Source organism: Leuresthes tenuis, unplaced genomic scaffold (assembly GCF_036924035.1).
Source record: "Leuresthes tenuis unplaced genomic scaffold, fLeuTen1.0.hap1 SCAF_17, whole genome shotgun sequence".
In the NCBI taxonomy this organism is placed as follows: Eukaryota; Metazoa; Chordata; class Actinopteri; order Atheriniformes; family Atherinopsidae; genus Leuresthes; species Leuresthes tenuis.
The window spans coordinates 13,366,702-13,386,624 of NW_027325371.1; the positions used below are offsets into that span (position 1 = coordinate 13,366,702).

Here is a 19,923-nt window from a genome sequence, read left to right on the forward strand (position 1 = left end):
CACAGATTGCTCATTTACTTGAGACATTTTTTTGGCCTGCCACTTCTTTTGACTTCCACTTGTTCAGTTTCCTCAGATTTTTTTCAAAGGCACATTGCACAATATGCTGAAATATGTTACGTTTTCAGCAATTTGTGCTTTGGGAATCGCCTTGTTGGTGCAAAAATACTGTCCCTCAAACTGTCAAACTGCGTGACGCAACTTTATTGCAAGCCCTATGTAAGAAAGTGCCTAAAGATACAATTTAAAAATGGTTCTTTGTTAAGTTGTCAGTTATGTGTAGACATGACACTGTCTTCATGCCTTGAGTTTATTGCTTTTTATTATGCCTGGAACAAAAATTAGTGTAAAGGCAACCAATGTCCACAGAAAAACCTTTTATGACCTTCAAAGAACCTTAAGAACTATTAATTAAGATCACTTTAAAAGGTTACAAAAAGGCTGGCAGATTTTAAGATGTAAAATCTAAAGAAAGAATTTGAGGTGGCTCAAACCTTTGAACGGCAGTGTGCTTTGGAAGACTGTGAGAACTTGCATTGGAGGGTTTAGGCTACTCAGTCAGGATGATGGCAAAGACTTGGAATGATACGGTTTATTTGAAAAGAACATGCATTACTTGATCAACATATTCACATTTAATTTTGCGTGGAAAAAACCCCCCAATGTTTTGTAGAGAATGACATTATGATTTTGTTGTTATTATCATTATTACTAATTACTATTACCATGCAAAATGTTCCAAAACCAAACTGTGACTCCTAGAGATCTTCGGTCTAAAACAATATGAACACTGCATTCTAGTGGATGCATTTAGAAACACAGCTGTAAAATTTAGAACTTCATTTAAAAGAGTAGCACGTATTATGCAGCATCAGCTTTATGGAAAGAATTTATAGAATGTTGAACATCTGTACATATCATATAAACACTATAGCTGTATAAAACAAATATCTATGATTTCCAAGGTAATTTGACTTTTTAATAGAGTGGATGTTTGCCAACAAGCCAGTTTCCTCTTCTTTGGAGACGTGAGCCTGTTATTCACGATCTGCTTGACAAATGCTGACGACAGCAACCACAGCTGGATGTAAAATCGTAGAGAAACACCAGTGATTGTTTTTCTAAATCTATCACAAGTGACTGTCTTTATAAGGGATGTATCTGCTTTGTGAAAAAAAGAGTTACCTTTATCTAATGCAAACAACTTTATTTTCATTTACTTTTAATGGGGTGCCAAGAACAACGGCTGTGTGATTGTGGTGCAGATACCACACAATAACTAACAATGAAAAAAAAATAAATAAATGAATTAAGTTTGATTAGAGGAATACAAAACGTTACAGACAACAGGACATTTTACATTCACTTTGACTGTATTGCTCCTCGTGTTGAGTGACCTGTGAATCCAGCTTTTAAAAGAGATCTGCTCTAGCCTCTGTGCATCATGGTTAGAAATAAGTTTCCTCACCGGAAATTAAGATCATTCTTATCAGTGATAGGAATCTTTGACCACTGATACATTTGTCATCCTTAAATTATTGCAGCAAAGTGATACAGGAACATTGCCACCGTCAAGTGCCAGAACAAAGAGATCCTGAAACATTAAAACATCTATTTTTTGCAAGAAAGGAAGCAAAGACATCACAAAAATAGAGAGAGTAAGAGGCACTGAAAGGTAAATGCACAGAAACAAGTAAATGAAAATCAAAGGCATTTTATACCATCTGGAAAGAAATACATTCAGACGTTAAACTTCGAAGATCTTTGCAGAAAAAAATAACACCAAAGCTTTAAAATCTGCAGAATTTGCTTCTACTGAGAAAGAAACTGTAGTTTCTACTGCAATTAATTCCCCAAAAATGCTTTTCTGACATGATTCATGACTACAAATGGCTCTCGTCCTTTGGCCACAGTAAAAATGGCAAAAACTCAGTTAAATATTTGACATGTGTCTTTACCGTAAAAGAAACTCAGTGCTGGCCTTTTGACCCTATGAGACCCTTAAGTACTCTTTTGGCCGGTGGTGACCCACCCCTCAGCAGGGCGAAGATGAAACTTGGTCGTAATCAGGACATTTGAGGAGGGCGGGGTAGCTGGTGCTCATCTGGAGGGAAGTTTCGCTCGAGATGTCAGAGGGGCTCCGTCCACGTGACCAGACCTCTGGGTGGAGGAACTGACCAGAGTGGTCGGAGCAGTTGCTCAGGCGAGGGCGGTAGAAATTGGGGTGGCGAGGCTGGTAGATCTCCTCTGCTGTGTAGCGCTTCATGAACAGGTAGACGGACATGACTCCTGCACTCTGCAGTGAGGAAAGAGTCAATTGAAACAGTCAGTGGACAAAAACGTTGAAATGAGAAATAAATTAAATAATAAACAACTTCAGCAGAAAGTAACAACCACAGGGCCTTATGCTGGTCTTCCTATATCAGGGATGTCAAACTCTGGTCCTTGAGGGGCGCTGTCCTGCAGGTTTTAGATGTTCCCCTGCTTTAACACACCTGATTCAAATGAAATGGATCTCATCAAAAGATTGTTCAATTCTGCACAAACCAGCTAATGAGGCATGGATCTGAATCAGGTGTGTTGAAGCAGGGCCCTCGAGGCCCTGAGTTTGACATTCCTGTCCTATATGTTGGTTACCTGATTAAAACATCTCTGTTCTTTGGGACAGCCTCATTTTGATGATTAGTTGTATCTATCTTTAAAGATATTTTAATGCTCTTTTGGGCTACAAATTATTCAGTTATTTATCACTGTGACCACCAGAGGACAGTAAACACTCATTGTGAGCACATTCAGGTCAATGGAACCTTTAGGGAGAAACTTTAAAAGATCAGTTGAAGTTCCACCTCTAAACATATGATGTGATGATTGATGGGAGCCATGTATGTGTATGTATGTATATATTCATATATATGTGTGTGTGTGTGTGTTTTTACTGATCTGTAACAGTTGAAATATTTTGAAGAAACCACAGCAGAGACACACAGCAGTCAAACACACTTGTTTTTATTGTTAGTGTCTCACCTCTGTGAGCAGGAACGAGAGGGCGGCGAATGCAAAGGACCAGCCATACTTATAAGAAAAATAGGTTTCACTGCTCTTGGTCCTGTTCAGCATCTCATCGTTTATACTGGAGATGTACAACACCAAACCAACCACCAGAGCTAGACCTGTCAGGCAGAGAAATTGTTCATCAAAGCAAATAGACAGAGATGAAAAGCAGAGAGGACAAGAACACAACAAGAAATAACTGAGAAGGAAACATCTGTGCACCTGAGAGGATGAAGAAGATTCCAGAGACAAATGCCAGGATTGTACGGTGAGGACGGACGTGTCCGATGTTGTTGAGGACAAAACCGATGAACATGAAAAAGAGGCTGACCAGGGGGAATGGAGTCGCTGAGCGGATCATGTCTGTGGAGGACAGTTGGTGCTTAATCTCAAAGTATATATAACACAAACTTGGTCTCAATACAGATCGTTTTTAATATCTAAGATAGACTTAATGCTCTCTGTTCAATGAGTGCAGGATGGCAGCACACATCTGAATGAGAAGCTAATCTATTAACAGAGGCCATGTAAAGTGAAATTAGGAGGAGCTAAAGACATTTGCCTAAAAACACTTTCCTTCTTCACAAATTTTTTTTTTTAATTGAATTTTCAAGGGAGTTTTATTCGTGTCACATTCTTGTCTTTTTTTCTTTCTTTTTTTGATCACAATGCCCGGCCAGAGAAGAAGGAGGAGGAGTTGAACCCAAACACAGGAGGCAGGCAGGTGATGAATACAACTCTATGATAAACAAAAGGTACTGAAAGGGGGCTGATAAGGAACAATAGAAAAACAAGAAATACATATACTGGGAGGGATAATTAGGTGAGTGATTGCAGGTGGGTAATGACTAAAAAGATCAGAAGGTAACATGATGAGTGTTGTCATCCATGGTAGATGAGATGATGATGGGACAGGCTAGAAAATAACTAAAGACTGGAAGGATGATTGTAGAGTGGAAACAGGTGAGTAATTGAAGCAGGTGATGGCAAGATAAGGGACCAGGCATGGACAACTGAGGATATTTAGTGACAATGGTAGGATAGGGGGAAACCAAACCAAACTAAACCAGAGAATGAAAACAAGTAGAAACTGAACAGAACAAACAAGGAATACAAACTAAGGTGAATGCAAATTAAAACGCATGATGACACTAAACTAAGGAAACAAAAGCTTGAAAATAAATGGGACACAAACAAAATACAAACTCTTATGGCAAAAACAACTATACAAGACAATGTTGAACAGAGAATTGAAGACTAAAACAGAATACACAAATAATAAAGCTCAAACAAAATATGAAAACTCAAACAGGATCTGAATCAACACAGAAAAGAGACTAAACCAAGGTAATAATAATCAAACTAGAGCACAGAACAAAATACAAAATGAAAATAACAAAGGGGTAAGGAGTACACAGCACTGTGTTCTCCTTTCACTATGTTCAATGCACTCTGGACCTCCTCCCAATGTAACAATCAGATTTCAACATAATCAGATTTTTATTAATTTTTCATTTTTTGTAAGAGACAAAATCTTTCATAGAAAAAAAAATCAGAAAGTGTGGTACTAGAACACCCCAAGAGATATCACTGTTGCCTCAAACCGTCCTTTCAGACCTCAGTCTAATTTCATGTCTACGGTCCAAATGCCACTCTCACTATTTCTACGAAAAAATGGATTTTGAGTCAAGTGAGTCATTGTTGACTGTTGGAGAGAATTTTACTGCAACCCCATTACAACACTTAGACTGTTGTGCCAACAATGAGTCTATAATCATAAAACCAGCTGTTAAATGAGGAGTTGTCGTGGTGATGGACATTGACAAATATACTGTCAAAGCCGCAGCAGTTATATAACCCCGCATATGGTAGTCAGGGGGAAGTCCACTGGATAACACAAACAGTGCTTTGAAAGGAAAGTGGTTGTGGAGGCCAAGAGGAGAAATAAACGCAAAGATGATTTCTTGCAGTCTAAATATCTACATGGCTCAACTTTTTTTTTCCTGAAATGCACAATAATCTCAGCTCTCTTCTGTCATATCATCAAATGGATCCCTCAGCTATAGCAGCTTAGCTATGGGATGTTTCGGGATTACCTGAGCCATCCCTAACTATAAGCTTCATCAAAAAGGAAAGTTTTAAGCCTAATCTTAAAAGTGGAATGGGTGTCTGCTTCCCGGACATTTACTGGGAGCTTATTCCACAAGAGAGGGGCCTGATAACTGAAGGCTCTGCCTCCCATTCTACTTTTAGAAACTCTGGGAACAACAAGTAAACCTGTAGTTTGGGAGAGAAGTGCTCTGTTAGAAAAATACCTTACAATGAGATCTTTAAGATATGATGGAGCTTGGTCATTAAGAGCTTTATATGTGAGGAGAAGAATCTTAAATTCTATTCTGAATTTAACAGGGAGCCAATGAAGAGAAGCTAAAACTGGAGAAACATGATCTCTCCTGTTAGTTCTCATCAGAACTCTAGCTGCAGCATTTTGGATCAACTGGAGGCTTTTCAGAGAATATGTGGGACAGCCCAATAATAAGGAATTACAGTAGTCCAATCTTGAATTAACAAATGCATGAACTAGTTTCTCTGCATCACCCTGAGGCAGGATGTTCCTGATTTTAGCAATATTACGAAGGTGAAAAAAGGCAGTCCTAGAAACCAGTTTTATATGTGCGTCAAATGATAAATTCTGGTCCAAAATAACTTCAAGGTTCCTCATTGTAGAACTAGAAGCCAAGGAAATACCTATATTTACATATAGAGTAACTATATAACTAGACAATTTCTCCCAGAAGCGCTCAGGTCCAAAGAGAACAACTTCAGCTTTGTCTGAATTTAGAAGCAGACAGTTCTAAGTTATCCAGGTCTTTATGTCTTTAAGACATGCTTGTAGTCTGACCAACCTATTGGTTTCATCTGATTTCATAGATAAGTACGGCTGAGTATCATCAGCATAACGATGGAAATTTATGCCATGCTGTCTAATAATGTTACCTAATGGAAGCATGTACAAAGTAAAAAGAATTGGTCCAAGCAAAGAACCATGAGGAACTCCATGACTTACTCCAATGTGTGAGGAAGATTCTACATTTACAAGAACAAAGTGGAATCTATCAGATAAATATGACTTAAACCAGCCTAAAGCTGTTCCTTTAATCCCAATAACATGTTCAAGTCTCTGTAACAGAATGCTGTGATCGATCGTATCAAATGCAGCACTGAGATCCAACAGGACAAGCACAGAAACAAGTCCGCTATCAGAGGCTAAGAGGAGATCATTGGTAACTTTCACCAGTGCTGTTTCTGTGCTATGATGCACTCTGAATCCTGACTGAAACTCTTCAAACAGATTATTTCTATGTAAATGATCACAAAGTTGAACTGCAACTATTTTTTCAAGAACTTTAGACAAAAAAGGGAGATTGGATATAGGTCGATAATTAGCCAACACTTCTGAATCAAGAGTAGGTTTTTTAAGTAAAGGTTTAATTACAGCAACCTTAAAAGTCTGAGGTACATATCCTGTCAACAAAGAAGAAGTGTTTTGCTTTGCTAAGCGCCTGATTAAAAAATGCTGCACTCAAAGGAGATAGTTTCCATCTGGCTTAATCATAACATACTTTTCTGCTGGTTTCAACATATTAGCTACATCTGTGACACTGGTCACAAGCTTTAAAAGCTGCATTAAGATTTGCCGGACTGGTCAGCACAGAGAGGATAAAAACCAAACTGTCCAGGATTCTTAATGTTTTTTTAAGCAAAAAAAATATTTTGCTCATTTTGTTCATAAATGGTCATTTTGTTCATTTTTTCCCCCTTTTTTCTAGTTAAGTGTAGCTCTTGTCATGGTTTGATGTTTAGTTTTTTTAGATTATCTGTTCTCCTGCATCTCAGTCACCCCCTGTTGTGTTATATAGCATTCATTTTCTCTCATGCCTCTGCATTGACTTTTCTTCTTGCATTTGTTTCTCACTTCATTCTTTGTTAAACCATCTAAAAGCTTTATGTCTTGTGTGTGTATTTTGTTTTATTACTAGTATAGTGTCTGATATTTACCACCTGTGCAAAGTTGTTTTGGGAAGCGATAAGAAGTCCGATAACTACCAGCTGTGTAGGGGAGTCTCGGGCTAAATCAGGACATTTTGAGAATAACATACTCCCCAGTTAGTTTGTCCAAGAAGAGACTCAGTAGATAAGCTCACACCATATTCAGTATTTGTGCTTGGTGATGGGAACATACAACATCTTCAAGGTCACTAAGAACTGGCAGATTCTACTTAACGAAGAGCTGCACCCACAGTAAGTCAGAGATTTTAGGGAATCCAGGCTTGTCACATCTCTCCAGACTTGATGCATCATTCTGTAATTCTGATACGGACCTGTTTGACATTAAAGGTTTCTGTGTTCGAACAAGTCTGTGTCAGCAGAGTTCTTCCTGCGTCATCTACACACAGGCTGTTTGAAGGCGACCAACCCTGATACACCACACTTGTTCTTCATATCAGTCCCAGTTGTTATCTGTCACAACCACTAGATGCCCTCAGTTGTTGTATTTGGCTCCCCAGCTTGTCATCTCACCACCTGCTCCCAGTTTCCAATTAGCTCACCTGTCTTTACTTACATATCACCACTCTCAACATAAGTTCTTCAGGGTTTTCTTTGTTCTCTTGCAGTTTCTCATCAGTGTTACCCTCCTTGCCCTTGCTTTTCTTCTGCGTTCTTGGTCTCTTTTATTTACCTAGTTCCATGTGTGTTTGGAGTTTGTGTTTTTTGGATTCCTGGCTTTGCACTACTTTTAGTTTTGATTTAATCAAAGCTTCGATTTGGGTCTTCTATTCAGCTATAAACCCTGCCAGTTCTCTCAAAATATTCCAAAAGAGGGATAATATATTCAAGTGTTTATCTCATTAAAAGGAGAGCATTCCCCATTCCTCCCAAGATCATTTTCAAGAAAGCCCCTCTGCTACAGCAGAGATCTCTTCCCGTGATAAATGATAATCAAAACACTTGGCCTCGTGGATCGTTAAATGGTACTTCCAATATGGTTGCGTTTTTGATATAAATGACTGCAAGAAATGTCATTATTTAAAAACCCATATGGTTCACCATATCAAATTACTTATGAACTCTGATAGAAAAATGTATGTGCTTCAGTTTTTCATAAGGAAAAAGGATTTGAAGGAGTTTCTCTTCTTTCCAATAAGGAATGTTTTTGTTATATGTCATATATATTGCCTCTGCCTTACTTTACATTTGGTTTATTCAGTCTAAACTGAAAGAAAATGCAGACTTTCTTCTGATGAGAGGGTAATGAGTTCTCAGGGGGAGAAAAAAATATACACACAAAAAAACTTTGGACTGATGATTAACGTCTGCTCCTTTGGAATTTCTTTTCAGTTATACACACAAAAACCCATCACAGCACAATATTAGAGCTAATGAAAGTGAATCACCTCAGTGATTATGCCTTGGTTAAGTTTTGACATTGAACTTTGAAGGACTTGCAATGTGAATAGTCTGTTAAGAGGCAATAACTATTCTGGAAAGAACCTGACAGGAACCCAAGCTTTCAGATGACTCAGACTTATTGTTATGACTGCATTCATATGGTACATTTCTGAATGGAACTGTACTCTAAACCAGCAGGGTTTTGCCAGAGAAACAGCCTACTGGTTCCATTAATGACCTGAAGAAGACCAGTCAAAGCTGCAGTTTTTTGTTGTTTTAACTCACTGAGCACGTTCACTGTGGACTCTGATGTCAGCTGGATGTTCATAGGCATGATGTACTCTATGGTAAAGCAGCGGCCCGACTCGTCACCTGGAAAGTAAAGAAACAAAACTGAAAATGTATTACACAAAGAGGAGGGACATGCTCAGCTCCAAAGGCTAAATAAAACACAACAGTTCTGTGAAGATTGATGACGATTAAATTCAATTGCAAAAACAAGTCAGGTAAACTTGAAGGTCAAGCAGGATTTGGCATCATTAGAACAGTGAGAACAGATAACTATAACAGGCAGACAAAAAGTGGAAATACTGTGGATGGACAGTGGTTTAATCTCAAATCTAACATTTCTGGTGAATGTAATTTTTTTTGTGATTATTTACCACAGGAATGCATCTGGAGATTTCTAGGACTTACTAAAACACATCTGGATTAATATGAACAGTTTTCAATTTCTGTTAATATGTATATATTTTTAGGATGAAACATTGCTCTCAATACCTGATAAAATTTGATTATGTTGTGTATGTAACATTTATTCCTCCTATTCTTACAGATCATACTATCAGCGGTAAATGTTTAGATTTTTGGCTTTTTGATTGTCTGTTTTACTGTAGAATGTTCATTTCTTCTGCATCCCATTTAGTTTTACTTCCTACCTTAAGTTTCACCACCTGTGTTAAATCACGTGATTCTCCCATAGCTGTGCCTGATTGCTCTTCACTGCAGAGATGCTCATTGGTTTCCTTTGTTCTTTGTTAGATTATCTATACATTAATGTATATATGCTGCTTCACAACTTCTTGTTTTTTCTTCTTTGCTTTCATTTATTCATTGACTTATTCATTTGCACTTTTTAACTGGTTTTGGTACAGAGAAGGCTGATCGGAAAGGTGACAAAGCTGCTAAATAAACTGAAGGGAATCTTGGCAGCTGGTGTACTGGAGGGCAAACCTATCAGGTTATAGTAGAACATAAAAACACTATGACAGAGACAGATTATTGTAATAGTACAACTGTAAAGAGTTAAAGCCTACAGCTAATAAGCTAAGCTTTCCAACGGACAGGAATCAGCCTGACCCTGTTGGTAGTCTAAATTAAATAGATAGAACAAATCTTTGGCGAACAAAGTTGGAAAAAAATGTTTAGTAAATCATATAAAAGTTTAAAAATGTACTTTATCTGGATGATCAGTTGTCAGTGGCAACTAGTTCAAATCAAGACAGAGGCTGAGGCATAGCAACTTGATGACTTGCCACTTTTCAACAAATTGAATAAGATGCTGCAAAAGACAATAGTTATCTATCGTCAAGGTGCTCTTAAGTTAATAGGAAACCAAAAAATAGCCACTCCTAAATATAAATATCACAAATGCTTGTTCCCAAAAGGAACTTTAAGTACTCTGTACGTGATAAAGCGTTAACATCTGAGACACTATTTCCAGCTGTCACTGACTGACATGGATTTCCCTCCTTCATCTCCAGATGCCCAGTTTACCTCACATTATGTCATCAGCCTCTTTTCTTTTTTTTAAAAAAAGTAGTCTGAGTTACATCACATCCTGTGAAGAGAGCTTCACAGTCAGTGTCACACAGACACCAGCTGGCATCATCCTCACTGTGGCACGAAGACAGCTGTTTCTGAAGGTTGTCGGTGTGTGCGTGTGCGCCTATAGCTGCTCAGGACTTGCTCTCAGTATTTCTAATGCTCCTCCTATCACTTTGCAACTTCAGTTCCACACTTAGTCACAGCCCCTCTTTCAGACACATGCACAGAGACTCGCTAATGATGTCACTGTGAATGTAATTTTGTGTGACTGTCAAAGCTGGTGGTTGCGGTGACGATTTATCAGTGTGACAGGATTGGCTCTCTTCTGCAGCAACAGTAACAGAATTAACATCTTTGAAAGGGACACTGTAAAATCTATTGCCATTATCTTTGCCACAGTCCTGATTCACACATGACTAACTGTCAAGTTGCAGCAGCACAGAGAAATCTGTGGTACCAACCAGCCAGAAAGCAAACTCTCCACAGGCCGGAGTGCAGGGAAGTCTTGATGTCAGCGCTCTGATTCAGAGGAATAATGACGCCCTCCTCCAGGTACAGCCAGTAATCTGTGCTCACGGCCACTCCCAGCAACCCCAGGCCACTGATTGCAAAGACACTGCTGAGTAAAGTTAATGCCTTCCTGCTGCATGCACTCATGGCTCCAGGCAGCTGTTTGTTAAAATGAAGAGGAAGTTGCCAGAGCAACCTGGAGGAGAGAGGCGACAAGGAGGAGGGTTTACTGATGAGACACTGAAAGCAAGATGGGTATGGAAATTTGTCCACAAATCTTGGATTAAAGAAAAATAGTGATGAACCCTTTTATATGAGTAATATGAAATAACAATTCAGAATGAGGAGTTGTAAACAAACACATTATCCACACTTTCTTATTATATACTTATTATCTTAGCGATAGCCACCACAGTTGGAGAGGTAAATACATGAACTAAAAAATATACATTTTGCATTGATATCTACCTCACAATCACTAGTCTTTTAATGTGTTCTGGAGCACTTAAATTACTTGGAAATCCTAACCCTCACAAGTTCACCTTTTTTGAACCGAAACCCTAATGTTCCATGATTAATACACACATAGATTCAAGATAGAGTTGTGTTTAATAAATACACCTGAGAACAAGAGAAGAGAAGTACTTCCACACCAGATTTAATTACCAATCTCTCACATTGTCTGACTTCTACTATTCCTATTTTCACCATTAATGAGCAATGTTCAGATTTTCTCACATGCACAGGAGGAAAAGACTGGGCTCATTTTTGATAATTTTCTGTTTTTTTTTTTTGTTTTTTTTCGGTTAGTGACAGTAAATTCTAATTCAGTCCATGTCCCGTATAACTCTATCCAACCTGCCTAAAAAAAGAATAATGAAGTGTGAGTCATATTTTTACAGCTATCAGAGCCTCTAGACTAAAGGACAAAAAATGTGTTTCAGCCTATAACTGTGAATACAAATGCTGACAGTACTTGAAATCCAGGACCTTGTACTGACATTTTACAGCCATGAATCTAGCTGCAGAGTAAAAGCTAGGTCATTCATAAAAGCATTCACAATCCCGGAATGGACTGGGCTGACTGGTAACATAAGGAGACGTCATATGAGGAGACAAGTTTAAGATTTAGATCCTAATGAGGAGTCATTTGAATGGGTGGTGACCGAGGTCAACTAGAGGTCAGACTGTCAGGAAGAAGCCAAACATTTATGGGTGATTTACTTGTTTTGCAGGATACAAACGTGTGTTCAACAGTCATAAATATGATTTTTAGAAGCAGGTTTTTCAAACAGCATTAAGATGGTTCCTATACAACTGCAATGTAAGCTACTTAAAGAGCTCTGGCTGTACTTAGAGAGATCATATTTTATTAATCAAATGCTCAAAAATCACAAAAATCCTCTAGATGCATTTAATTCACTATGAATGAGTCCATATTGATAATGAGCTTGACTGAAGCTCATACACATCATCCCTCTATTGTTAGCTGGATCATCATCAGTATTTTATTAGTTGGACAGGGACAGTTGTGTGCTGACAGGTGTTAAAGGACACTAGATAGATTCCATCTGGAAACACGGACTACCTGTTCAGACTCTAAAGCACTACAGTCTAGACAGCCAGAATTCTCCTCAGTGGTATTCATTTGAGTCGAAATAAGCTAATTCCTTCAAGAAAAATACCTCAGAAAAAGCCACTGTTAAGGAAGGTTAATGTTGATAAGAAAGGTAAAATATAGGCAGATGGTTGCGTTTTTATTTGAAACAGTTAAGAACTGCTTCACCAGTCGATTATTATTATAATCATAGAAAGCTTGTGGGCACTGTGGTTGTGACTGGCAGCTGAAAAGACAAAGTGGGCTTCTTCGTGACTGCAAGTGTGCATGGTGGTACAGTATAGTTTTTACTTTCTAGCCTTGAAGTACATTCCAGAAAATAAAAACCTTTCAGGGTTATTTCAGTGTTGTTGTATTGTGACTTCTGGAGTCTGTAGAAAATAGTATGCCAGCAGCTCAATGGTGAAACGATTAAAACAGAACAGAAATGCTCCCACATCACTAATCCCTTAGAAGGGGACTCCACCAAGTGAGCCATAGGTAGTGAAACATGAACTCCAGTATTAAACATTTGTGTGAAGATTTACATAGTAACATTCTTGCAAATTAATTAAAACAGTAATGTCACTGTAAAGAACTCTAACTTGAAACACTGAAATGCTTTCTCTCTTTTTCTTCTGATGATCTTTGATATCTTATGATGAACAGACGATGTGGTATCATGAAAAAAAAGGAACTAATCCCTGATAGTCACTCTAGATTTATAGTGTATCTGCCTAAAAGAGAGGAAACTGAATTGAAATAAGCTCTAAGTTCATGTTGGAAGCAGGTGATACAATTATGAATAAATAATGCGAACCCCAAATGTGCGTCACTTAATTGCAGTAATATTGTCGCTGACTCCGTTTAATCTAGTTTGCTCCTACCTGTTTGTTATCCGTCTGGCACTTGGAGAAAAGATTGCGCTCAATGTGGGAATAAAATTGATCCCTCTCTGTGGTTTGTCTTGAGACAGAAAATCCAGCAGTACGAGATGAATTTGTCCACAAATTCCTTCGGAGAGCTTTAAAGTGAAGCCGCAGAGGGGTTTAAAGGAGGGCGACGATGCCGCGGCGTGTCGCTGCTACAGTCAAACACGAAGAAGTGAAGCAGACGCCTGGTGCTGCTCTGCTGCCTGATTTCAGCCCCTGAATGCAAATGCTGACAGAAAGAGACAGTGGTAATTCACGCGGTCGTTTAACAGCGAACCGCCACTCGTTTGAGTACACGGAGCAAATTAAAGTGTGAATCACTGCATAATAAGGTAAATGCTTTTTTATAGATTTTGAGAATACCCCAACAAATTAATTCCAGTCACTGTATTCGTGGTGGGAGCACGACTTTGAGTGCGTGTTTCAGCACCCAGGACAGCTGCTCTGAAGTCGGGCTGCAAGTGAGGCAGCTACAAAGAGCAGTGCAACAATGGAACATTTAAGGACACAAGATTGATAGATCAGGCCATCTCTCTCTAAGCATAGGGGTAGTATTTTATCTAACATTGAAGAATGGTTAAATAAAAGCTCTGCTCATCTTTACTTCTAAGAGACTCTGCCCATGTAAGGTGCGCTTTTATATCCAATCAGTGAACTAACCTGTTGCCAATTTACCTCATCTGGACATTTCCATTAAAACTACACAGACATGAGAAAAAGTGGGAGCTAAAAATCTTTTTAGACTTAAGAAATCTGCAAAAACTCACTCGTAACTTTTTACATTATTTTTACACATTCTGGATGCTTGTTTCTGGCAGCAAAAAAATTATTGAACTGTGCCAATCTAACATGAGATTTGTAGGTCAAGTACACATCTATCCCCAACACACAAAATGATGAGTATCCAATACACTTACAATTTAACCACTGAAATGGCTCAATAATGTCTGTAAAAGTTGCTGTAACTTAATAAATAATTAGCGCATGGTTCTAATATTTGCGATGTACATTGATTTTGACACTTGCCACCTACCTCAACATTTTTGCTGACCAGTCACACACCCCCAGGCGCCAACCGTACTCTCCTAGTCGCAGCTTCCTCAAGGAGGACATCAGGGGGCCTCACAAAAACTACTTAGGACTGGCGCAATGAAAACAGCAAAGATGCTCAACTGCCCTCCAAACCCCCCAGATATCAATCTGCTGAAAGCAAGCTCAATCTACAAAGACCATACCCTACAACCCACAGGGCCCAAAAGATTTATTACCAACGTTCCAACACCAGACATTCCTGGACACTCCCAGATGTTCTTAGTCCACTCAAGGGGTGACACAATATAATGACATTGGTAATAATCCATATGGCACCCCTGGTTGAGTGGACATGAAATGATCCACATGTATTTGAATTGTATAGATCTGAAAACATGTGATGTACTGAATGTGAACAACATGTGAAAAGAGTAATCTGACAAACTCTTACACTTTGTTGTACAATCTCAAGAGCTGTAATACTGCGTAACGATTTTCACAGCAACATTTCAGATTAACTAAAAGATTCCCACAATAAAAACGAGCAGCACAGCATTCTGTAATATATATTTCATACTTTATTTATACACATTATCCGTCATACTACAGTGAACACATGGACAAAAAGAATTAGGTTAACTAAGCAGGGGCAGTGAAAGAAACACATACAAACAACCATGTGGCTCTAACTGTAGCCTGTAGTGGTTCTGTACCCTGACGAAACAGATATTTGATAATCTCTATAATGGGTTTAAATGTTTGTTCTTTTTTTCCCCCCATTCTCTCCTCCGACATAGATTCTCAATGTGAGACATGTAAACATTCGGTTTAACCTTAAATATCTCATTTTGGTCCAGACATACGTGACAGCTGAAAAATTAAACAACATGTTACGTAACTACTTTTTAAGTTAAGAATTGTGGTAGTCTTCCTAATTTTGGCTTCTTTTAAAAAAACAAAAAACATTAAAGCCGCATTATTGTAATTTGCTGTAACATTGCAGTTGGAAAAAAAAGAAGAAATAATTTCACTGGGAAAAAAATGTTTGGCACCAGTGAACGAAAATTCATAAGCAATTTATACACATTTGTTTGTTTAGAACTGATCTTTTTAGCCAAACAGGTCAGGCTACATTACAGCGAGTGGGGACACACATGAGCAGGAAAGCGCACAATGCTGGTTGGTTATCTCACTCTGCGCGAAAAGATGGGAATATCTGTATCATGCAAAGGTCTTTCTCATGCTTAGATCTAGCCTTGCCTCATGCATGCACACAATATATTAAGAAAGGACACGTTTCGGCCACAAGGGGCCCTGGAATCCTCAAACCATTAACACAGTTTTGAATCCAGTTTGTTACAGAAGGAGGCAGCCCTGAGACGACCAAGGCAAGAGGGCATTCGATCGATCCACGCACGGTAAGTGCTGCATATTCTCTATATGACACTGAGTAGTATAAAACAATGGATAAATAGTCGATGTACATATAACAGGGTTTGCTGATAACAAAGCTACCAAAGATTCAGCCAAACTTATATGTATATATATATATATATATCTGTATGTGTATAGATATATATATATATATCTTTTTAGGGTTAATCTCAACATAGAAATGTTCAAACTGTCTACGGTAGTAAAAGCACATTCAGTTTGTAGTATAAAATCTGCAATAACTTCTCTTTTTGAAACATCTCTTTGAAACATATTTACAAAAAAAAAAAAAGAAAGGTTGACTTTCAATAGAGGGTTAGACATCTCTGGACATAAAAGTTGAGTTAAACAAGAACATAAAACAGGAACAAAAACCTTTTTCCCAGTTAGAAACTTTTCTTCCAGATAAACGTACAACAGTTATATATCAACATAGTTTATATCGTAATACTAAACTTTACAATGATACTACACGTGTACTGCATCCTAGACTCTACAGCTCATACAGAGTCAGAAAATAAGCATGCAACAGAGATCTGCTTTGTGCATATGGAAATAGCATCTTAGTACATAAGAACACTGTCTCGTTCATCCACAGTTCTCTGGCCCTACACCATACCTTCATCCACTGCAGGAGACATCTGCTGGACTGAAAAGGCCTGGATAGCTTGCAACAGTGACACAGTTTGCTTCAGCTTCTCTGTGCTGAGTTAGATACACTGTAGTTACACGTCCTACAAAACAACAGATATAAACAGCCCCTGTTTAAGGGCTTTTAGTGTCTTGACACCAGTGGGAAAGGCCATAGGGGAAAAACATTACTAGGACTTTAGGAACTGCAGTAGAAATGTATTCTTCGATCTCTACTTTGGCACTCATGTAACAGTATACTACCTCTTTTTGTTTGTAGAAATAGAATATACACGTGTAAAGCCAGGAAAGAACAGAAAGTAATATTCCGTTCTTGTCGTACATTGCACCTCGTTGCGCTGTAAGATGGGGGATATGAATGGAATGTAAAGGAAAACAGATGTTTGACACCAAAAGAGATAGTAACTGATAATGAGACACATTCATTCACAAGATAAAGGCTGTAGGTTTGGAGAAAGCTACAGCTGTAGGTTTGAAAATACAGATTTAGAATAAAGTAGGAGATGCTAAAATATCAATGCCATGTACTTTTAACTCTCTCCTCAGATTGTACTTACTGCAACATTCTTTACATTTTGCTCCTCTGTCCTCAGTCCTTTCTGTGCACAGGTATTGTTAACTAGTAGACAAAATACTAGAGGACAATATGAGTCTTTTGACAGCGGGATGTTTGGATTGGAAGGATCTTGTATTCAATAAGAGTCATGCTTTTTTATTTCCACCCTTTGCTCCCTCCTCATACCACGCTGTGCAGAGATGGATGGATGAACTGAGGGTTGATGAAGGAGAAGCCAGCAAACTCGCTCTGGTCGATGTTGGAGATGACCAGCTGGTCCGGAGGAGTCAGAACGGGCTGCGTGCGTGTAAAAAACTTGTCAAAGTTCTCTGCTCCCTTGCCACACTGAAAGAGATGAGAAGAATGTTAGACGAAGGAAGTTATTTTGATTGCTGGACAGCAAAAGGCTATAATAATGATAGCAATGATATGATGAAAGGCTTTTCTTCTTGAGTCTTTTATTAGAAAGCCTCACAACAGACCCATAGGGAAGGTGGTGTAGGAAAATGTTGATGTTTAGCCAGGCAGAAGCTGTAATTAGATTAGGAGCAAACCCTGAGCACCGACAGTGAAGGTCATTAGCAGCCATGTGTGGCTCTGCTTGGGGCTCTCGTGTGTCACATATATATTCAGCTGTGTATATAAATACAGTCACAGCACTTGGAATAGTATGAGTCCATTTCGCTCACTAATACACAACAAAAACACATTTGAAATTCAGAGTGGATTTCAGCACCTGCTATTCGTGATGCTTTTTCTCAGGAGACGTATCAGCATGTCAGACGTTTTCAGCTTCTCTATAACATTACAGAAGGTGAACCATAAAGGCTGAGATGGACCTTTGTTTTCCAGTCCCTTCAGACCGATTCATGACGCTGTATATGAGCTCACAACTGTTATACACCACTCTGAGCCCATAAACGAACGCATTTGCTTTCAGCAATGTTTTCCTCCCCCTTGTGTGAGTGGAGACGGATACATCCGCTGTGTAACCCTGCATTTAGTGTGGCCTTTGTGTGGAAGTAAAGGGGACCCAGTTTTTACTAAGCTATATTAAACCCTTGGTTGCAGTGCATTTGTTCCTTAAGGCGCTGTGGGCAGCAGAGGGAGCGAGGCTATGGAGGTCCGTAACGAGAAAAGAAGCATTTGTGGTGACAGGAGAATGTTTAGATCTCCGCAGCGGAATGGCGAGCAGATGTTAGTGGCAGCATAGCAGGTGGCTGCAGCTGGGATTCAGCCTTTAGCTCTGCTAAGAGCATTTAAACCATGACACTAGTGGAAGATTAAGGTGAACAAAAAGATGCAATGTACTCCCACTCGTGCATATACTTTTGAGAACAGTCTGAGGAATAGTTTGAATTATTCAGCAGAGATGCAGAATGACACACACTACATTCTGCAAGCCGTACATCAAGTTAAACCTGGACAGGAATGTGTGAGGAAGAAACCACAAATCTAGAAGTTTTCTGTTTATTAGCTTCTGCCATAATTCAACAGTTCTTTCTGCAAATGGAAAAATAAACCTGAAGGAAGGGGTTTTGTAAACTGTAGTACCCAAAATTAAAATTTCTGTTTAATAGTTAAGCGCAGAAGATTAATTAATCTAGTTAAAAACATCTCTTTAAACATTTTAGACAAGATTAGTGTATTGTTTTTGTTTTGTGTGCGTTAACTGTAAAAATGGGAAAGGAGCTCTATGGTATCCATCTGAATGTTTTCACCATGTCTCATTGTAAAGTTCTCAGACTCCTAAAACCTTGTCCAACTATCCAACCTCAATGGGCTCTTTTTGAGTAGCTGCCTAGCACTCTTAAATGTTGAATAATTGATGCCTACAAAGCAGGAGGCTATAAGAAGATATCAGAGTGTTTTCAAGCAGTTTCTTTAGTTTGAAGTTCTGTAATTAGGACACAGCACTTAAAAGCAACTGCAGTGGTCTACTCAAGGTCTGAAAGACCAAGAAACCTTTCTTTGACCCTCTAATAGGTCAAGAGATGAGTCTAGAGATGGTGGTGGAGTGAACATGCTTTGGGTTTGTATAGCAACCGTTGGCAAAGGAAATATTTCGCTGTTACAGGGAGACACAGATTCATTTTAATATCAGCAATTTTTAAATGGCAGATATTTCACGTGCAGTAAACACACTTTACTCACCACTTTGGGTTTAAAAGGCGGCTGGATCTCTTTGTTGGCCAGGCGTTCCCAGTCAATACGTCTGAAGAAGGCCTGCTCTTTGATGTCCCGCTCACCCTCAGGGCCACAGCCAAGACGCTTTGACGGGTGCTTGGTCATCAGCTGGTGACAAATAGAGAAAGAAGAAGAGAATTTGACACAGGCAGTTTGGTGTTTCAGAAAAAAAGACCAAAAAATTCAAGCCAAATGAGAAAAAGGGTAAAGCTGTCAATAACAATCTCTGTTTTTAGGATTGCATTCTTTTTCTGCATTAATACGTGATTTTGTCAGCAATATTGTGCAAAGCTAACTGACATTAAACCTGCTTCACAGTCACTTGGAGCAGCGCTACCTTTCCACAGCTCTGTTTCTGATCAAGCTGCCACTTTTCATTTAAACCATGCATCAGTTTTTGCAAATGAAATGTGAGGCAAATAATAACAGGAGTATAATTTCTTTTGTCACCTCCTCTGAAATGATGAATGATATTTTGCGTGGCTGAAGGCAGCCTCAGGATGTAATATCATAATAAATGAAGGTGGGATACGTTATTAAAAGACTCCATCAGACTGTGCCTGAGTCTTAATACGATCCTCTCTGGTTTGTAAATTGACTCTGAAAGCTCATTTCCTTCTTGGTAAATAATCCTAATCATGAAAACCATGATGCTGCTACACTGTGATGATGTCACAAAAGTGGTCCTCAGATGT

At 38.8% G+C, this 19,923-nt stretch overlaps 2 protein-coding genes across 3 annotated transcripts in view; both read right to left on the minus strand.

Annotated features, from left to right (window-relative positions):
- Positions 1-1,880: 1,880 nt before the first annotated feature.
- Positions 1,881-13,407, minus strand: cacng5b (calcium channel, voltage-dependent, gamma subunit 5b). The gene is made up of 6 exons (XM_072368935.1): positions 13,324-13,407; positions 10,791-11,035; positions 8,788-8,928; positions 3,274-3,414; positions 3,025-3,170; positions 1,881-2,296 (listed from the first exon to the last, which is right to left on the minus strand). The coding sequence occupies exons 2-6, from the start codon at positions 10,984-10,986 to the stop codon at positions 2,036-2,038; spliced, it is 885 nt and encodes a 294-aa protein (XP_072225036.1). The 5' UTR covers positions 10,987-11,035; positions 13,324-13,407; the 3' UTR covers positions 1,881-2,035.
- Positions 13,408-15,176: 1,769 nt separating this feature from the next.
- prkcab (protein kinase C, alpha, b) overlaps positions 15,177-19,923 on the minus strand; it is a 106,540-nt gene continuing 101,793 nt past the window's right edge. For both annotated transcript variants that reach the window (XM_072369324.1, XM_072369323.1), the window contains 2 exons: positions 19,196-19,336; positions 15,177-17,386 (listed from right to left, as the gene is read on the minus strand). In XM_072369324.1, coding sequence (XP_072225425.1) covers positions 17,222-17,386; positions 19,196-19,336 — 306 coding nt within the window. In that variant the 3' untranslated portion in view covers positions 15,177-17,221. The remainder of the gene's footprint in view (positions 17,387-19,195; positions 19,337-19,923) is intronic.

Coding starts and splice junctions, on each gene's coding strand:
- cacng5b (XM_072368935.1), bottom strand. CDS start 10,986: ATGAGTGCATGCAGCAGGAAGGCATTAACTTTACTCAGCAGTGTCTTT. Junction 3,415..8,787: donor GTCCACAGTGAACGTGCTCA/GTGAGTTAAAAC, acceptor TGTCCTCCACAG/ACATGATCCGCTCAGCGACT. Junction 2,297..3,024: donor TCTCGTTCCTGCTCACAGAG/GTGAGACACTAA, acceptor TCCTCACTGCAG/AGTGCAGGAGTCATGTCCGT.